General features: G+C 41.1%; 1 protein-coding gene across 1 annotated transcript; it reads right to left on the reverse strand.

Moving 5' to 3' along the window:
* On the reverse strand, positions 1–3,381 carry LOC308394645 (D-beta-hydroxybutyrate dehydrogenase, mitochondrial-like; the record flags this gene model as incomplete). Its single annotated transcript, XM_080879054.1, has 4 exons — positions 1–390; positions 2,183–2,316; positions 2,404–2,556; positions 3,027–3,381. The coding sequence occupies 4 exons, from the start codon at positions 3,379–3,381 to the stop codon at positions 1–3; spliced, it is 1,032 nt and encodes a 343-aa protein (XP_080735180.1).
* Positions 3,382–6,266: the final 2,885 nt, after the last annotated feature.

The raw sequence follows: 6,266 nt of genomic DNA on the forward strand, positions 1-6,266 counted from the left end.
TTACAGATAGCTATTTTGTGGGTCTCGCTTAGCATAAAGCATTTCTTTTCTGCATGTGTACATTGAGCTGAGAGAAAACACAGCATCAGCCAGGAGGGTTGGCAGAAATGGGAAGATGCTGAAGAAAAACATCTCCATGGTGGAGACCAGCAGGTATCTGTGTTTCGGCCGAGCAGATGTGACCGCGTGCAGCATTGCTGCGATGACCGGATCGGCGTCCTTGAATCCCACCCTACATGTTGACGTGAAGTAGTCATTGGCCAGATCAATGTACTCTCTGCCAAAGATTCGTTTTTTCTCATCATCCAGTTTGTTCCAGATGTCCAAAGCAGTTTTCCTCTTCAGGATGTTAGTGGCTTGGCCAAAATTACCTGGCTGAATGATGCTGACCTGAAAGGGAGTTTATGTTCAGTTAGTCCATTTACAGCGTTTTTGTGTGTATCTGTGTTTCTGTGTGTGTTTTAACTTAAACAACAAATCCATGACATTTATGAAAGGTTATTTGCGTTCCTGATGAAACTTGAGCTAGCTTAGCATAAAGACTCAACTAGGAGGAAAGAGTCTTCTATCAGGTATTATTAAATCTTGATGGGTGTTCACATCAGTATCAATTACTCCAACTCATGGATTCCTGTAAACCCATAACTTGTTTTCTCACTTCTATTTTTGTTGGGTTAGACCAAAAAGAAGAAATGGATTAGGCAAACTTTAGATATACTCTAATTAATTTTCTATGATATATACTATGATGTCATGTTTGATCACAATAATCTCAAAATTAAGGACACAGAGCTAATATTTTTACATTTTTAAGTAAAGATTTAGGTTTCAAGAGAAACAATGTGGTTTTGAAAAATGGCAAAGCTTGCACAATGTTCAAGGTTTCTGCCCTGGACTCGTTCAAATGGTCACAACGTAACTGGTAAACACATGGTCACTTAGAGCTTCATGTCTGTTAATGAAATACACATTAACAGACAAACAGTCTTGAGCCACCCCTCATTTGTTTATATTTTGTTTCCAAGAAGCCAAAATTTTCTGTATTTTTTTCAAAGTGGTCTTGATCAATAGCTTGCTGGACTTTCTAAAGGTCTTTCAAAGTTTTTTTGGGGGGGGCATTGGTTGCTATTTTAGTCATCTGTGGTCTATACGTAACAGGTAACTTAGTAAAGAACCAGGTTTAAATTGCATTTAGAGGCACTATGTTAATAGCTGCCCATTGCAAAAACACATTTAAGGACAAAAGGAGAAGTGGGAGGCCTTTAAAAATCCTACAGCAGATGAAAAGCATCTTAAGAAATAGGGAAAAAACAAAACAAAAAAACCCCACCTAATCAGAAACGTTCTCAGTGGAAGGCTGGCTGTCAAGAAGCCATTCTTATTGAATGGAAAGAGGGAGAAAAGGCTGAAAGGCTGAGGTGTGAAAATTACACAAGAACTGGACTAAAAAGCTTTGACAACTGTTCTGATGGAGTGATGAATCCATATTTGACATTTTTGGTTCAAATGGCCATCATTTTTACAAAAGGTCAGGAGAGTGGTACAACAGTGACTTTCTTGATGCATGCTCAATCATCCAGGTAAGCAAATCCCAAATAATTGATTCTGAAACCTGCAGTCAGCTGGGACTGAAGAAGTCACTTGGATAAGTGAAAAAATGTTTCTCACACTGAAAATGTTACGTCTAGATGAACAGAATCATTTTTTTTGGATACAACAGTGAGTGTCTACAGCCATCTGTAAAACACGGTGGGGGCTCTGTCATGGTTTGGGGCTGCATTTGAACCACTGGTGTAAATTAATAGAATTATGAACAGAATCAAAGCAGCCAAATTGTTCTGTGTGTTATACAAGTGTGAGAACCAGATGTTTCTCTGAATCCTGTTCCTAAAAGCAAAATAAATAAGCATTGGAATGTCTTGGAAAATCCAATGAAAACATACCATGGTTTTTCATTAGAATGTGGTGTCCCACAGCACTGGCAAAAACAACTCTGTACAGTGTAATTAAAATAAAAAAAAATTCAACTTCACTTACTCAATGAACCGTATTCATAGAAAGACTTCGTTCCCATTCCCCTCACAGGCATAACATTTTATGTACCACAGAATTACTAAATTTTCTACTTCATGCTTTACAGTGTCATGGGATGTTTTTGTGTATCTTTTCACCCATTCGGTACCTTCACGCCAAAACTAGCCATTTCCACTCTTAAGCAGTCAGCAAATGCCTCCAGTCCTCTCTTTGACACACTGTATGCTCCCATGTTCAAGCAGTAGAAGAAGGAAAAGATACTTGACACAAAAACCATCCGACCTGAAAACATTACACAAGCCTTTATTATCCATAACGCCACTACAGTATAAATGTGAGGACAGTAATGTAGCTACACATGGAACTCACCTTTGCTGGCATGAACCAGCGGTAGGAAAGCGATAGATGTCCTAATGGATCCAAACAGGTTAACATCCACCATGTTTTGGAAATCTTCAATAGTGTTCCATTCGATCTCGGCCCAGTCTGAGATCCCAGCATTGTTCACAACTGCCCACAGACCTGACAAACAATAAAATCCCACTGACCCTACTTTTTTCTTTAGAGAAATGTAGTTTTAAATGTGAAATAAAAAACATGCAACATGTCATGGATAGACCAAATAGACTAGAAAGTTATTTTTTTCCCACACTATTTGTCAAATTTGTAAAAGTTTTATTTCTTGCAAAAACAGAAACTGAACTGGCCTTTGGAAAGTTGACCTCACAAGCTAAAAAAATTAAAAGACTGGATTTACTGTGGATTCAAGACTTTTCATTATTCACCTTTGCCTTTTAATCTGTAACTATCATTGAGATTTTATCCTTACATATTTAACAAAACAAGTCAAGAGATAAAGATAAAGAGATAAAGAAAAGTCAAAAGTTTGTCTTTTCTTTATCTATGGAAATAAGCAAACAATAAAATACAATTTTCTCCTTTTTGCCATGGCTAATCTTTGATACATTTTTTCCATTGAGCTAAACTCCTACCTTTCTCTGGCAGGTTCTCCTGCACCATTTTCTTTGCCTGCTGCAAGTCTTCATCCCTTGTGACATCCAACTTGAGGATTTTTAGATTACTGGAACTCTGTCTGACCAGGCTCTGGGCTCCAGCTCCTCCTGGAGACAAACACCCAGCAAAGACCACAAACCCCTTTTGGTCCAAACAGCGAGCCAGGTGGTGCCCGAAGCCACTGTCACAGCCTGTTATCAGCACAGCATGGCCACAGCTGTCCAACACATGGTTGGAGCGGTAGATGGAAATAAGCTTGGAATAGATGAAGAGGAGGATGGCAGTGATGGGGATGATGCTGACCATTTCGATGAGGAAGAAAATGGTGATCATGCTGCTGAAGTTTCAATGAATTACTGTGCTAGATGATTATCTGTATAGATGCACGGTTGATGAGGTTCAGAGGATAGACTGGCCACCTTCCTTGGCATGTGTAGAATATATAAATAGCTTCACCAGAAAGAAAGAAAACAGAAACAAGATTCAAAACAAGTGAAAATAGACGAAATCTTTTCTTCTAATAGAGAAAACGTTTCTTCTTGAAACATTAAAAAAGGCCACAAAATAAAGATTAACTCTTACCAGAAGTGTCATCTCATGTTCTGGTGAAAGGGAGTGCAGTCTTTAAATAACAAGTCATCGGGTGAACTCTGCCAGGACGACAAAGTCAGATCAGAGTTTTTTTTTTTTTTTTTACAAAATGCCTCCGGCTGCTTTCATTTGAGACATATCTTTGTAAGACATCATATGTGTACTGGAACCTTCACACAATTATGTGGGGATAGCTTTTGTGGCTTTACCAAGAACTAAAGATTATACAAAAGTACAGGAAGTAAAGATTATACAAAAGGGTATTATACAGGGGCACTGCAAACAGCCAAAGTGTTTGTTGCCTCAGTTCAACAAGTCAGTAGTTGTTTCATCAGGAGCAGATATTAAAAAGGAAACAAATAATGTTGTTGACACAGCCAACAAATAATCGAAACAACTGGCTATAGGCAGACTTATAGAGCTATAGAGCTTTAAGGCATCAGTAGTCAGTCTGTCCCCCTCTTTTTCTTTTTTTTTTCTTGCCTGTGCCGTTCGGTTCTTTTGCCATCAGAATTGTTGTCTAAAGGCGAAGAAAGATGCACAACGGATTTACTTTACCAAATAGACCATCCCAGCCTTGCCGTAATGGTCTATTTGATTCACCTTTTATTGTTTATTTTATTTTTTATTTTCACTTGCTAAATACGGGACAGACTGAGGAAAAGACAGGGGAGAAAGAAAGAGGGAAAGAAAAACAGCGGAGAAGAGGGACGGGGATAAAGGGCAAAAAACAAAAACCAACAAAATAAGCAGACAAAAAATACATATATCAATCACCTGGATCACCTGTTGAGAAAGAAAAAAGAAAACAAGCAGAAGAAAAAGAGAGCAATAGAATAAACAACATCATGATGATATATTGGAATATAACAGTAAATACTAAATATTAAACATTATTGTGAAGCACGTAAGATCGACAGCGCACAGTGTGCTTTGAGGTAGGAGCCAAGACATATCTTTGTAAGACATCATATGTGTACTGGAACCTTCACACAATTATGTGGGGATAGCTTTTGTGGCTTTACCAAGAACTAAAGATTATACAAAAGTACAGGAAGTAAAGATTATACAAAAGGGTATTATACAGGGGCACTGCAAACAGCCAAAGTGTTTGTTGCCTCAGTTCAACAAGTCAGTAGTCGTTTCATCAGGAGCAGACATTAAAAAGGAAACAAATAATGTTGTTGACACAGCCAACAAATAATCGAAACAACTGGCTATAGGCAGACTTATAGAGCTATAGAGCTTTAAGGCATCAGTAGTCAGTCTGTCCCCCTCTTTTTCTTTTTTTTTTCTTGCCTGTGCCGTTCGGTTCTTTTGCCATCAGAATTATTGTCTAAAGGCGAAGAAAGATGCACAACGGATTTACTTTACTAAATGGACCATCCCAGCCTTGCCGTAATGGTCTATTTGATTCACCTTTTATTGTTTATTTTATTTTTTATTTTCACTTGCTAGATACGGGACAGACTGAGGAAAAGACAGGGGAGAAAGAAAGAGGGAAAGGAAAAACAGCGGAGAAGAGGGACGGGGATAAAGGGCAAAAAACAAAAACCAACAAAATAAGCAGACAAAAAATACATATATCAATCACCTGGATCACCTGTTGAGAAAGAAAAAAGAAAACAAGCAGAAGAAAAAGAGAGCAATAGAATAAACAACATCATGATGATATATTGGAATATAACAGTAAATACTAAATATTAAACATTATTGTGCAGCACGTAAGCCACAGCCACAGCCCCGTCCTCCAGGGCATGAAGCAGGTATGGAAGCGATCAAAACTCCAGACATCCAGAGGCCCTCAGAGCACAAGAGACCAAGGAAGACCAACAGAGGGGCAGCCGCGCCACTATCCCAGAAAGAGCCGAGGAGAGTCCCAGATGAGGGGTCACTCAGCAGCCGTGGAGCAGAAGCCAGGGGGGGGTTGCGGTGACGTGCCCGTGAGCTCCGCCGGCAGCCAGCTGTGCCAGAGTGACTGAGGCTGGGGGCACCCCACCCCCGAAGTGGCCCGAGCGAGCCCCAGGCCCGAATAAGCAGCCACCAAGGAGTGAGCTGGTGTGTGCCTGTCCCATCCCCGGACACAAAGAACCACCAATGCACCGATGTCTGAGGGCGTCTGCCACTGGAAGGGGAAGTGGTGGGGGGAGATAGGCCTCCATACCTTGGAGGGCCTGAGATGTCCCCAGAGAGGTGACATCTGATACCCGACCTGACATATGGACACAAACAAGCAGGCACACACAGATACAAACATCCATTCCCACCCTCATGCTCTCATATGCACTTACTCCACACTCACCCAACGTGGAGACAGACATAGAGAGACACTGTACACACAATCACACTCCCCAAGCGTATTCTAAGCGCCTAGGTACCCTTGCCCCTGGAGGGGGAAACTGCACCCAGACCCGGGTGGTGTTACCCTTTTCCCTGGGGTGGGGAGAAGCAGACCGCCCTGACTCCGCAGCAGCAGGGAGGCCCCACATTCCAGACCCCAGTCGGACGGCCAACTGCTCCTCCTAGCCCTCCTGCTCCAGCAGGCCGCAGAGAACGGGGGTGTGTGAAGACTCCAAACCTCCCTCCGCCCGCTCATTTGTAGTGTTGATGCATGTGTGTTCTAAGGT

The sequence above is a fragment of the Rhamphochromis sp. 'chilingali' genome (genome assembly GCF_963969265.1).
Source record: "Rhamphochromis sp. 'chilingali' genome assembly, chromosome: 3".
Lineage (NCBI taxonomy): Eukaryota > Metazoa > Chordata > Actinopteri > Cichliformes > Cichlidae > Rhamphochromis > Rhamphochromis sp. 'chilingali'.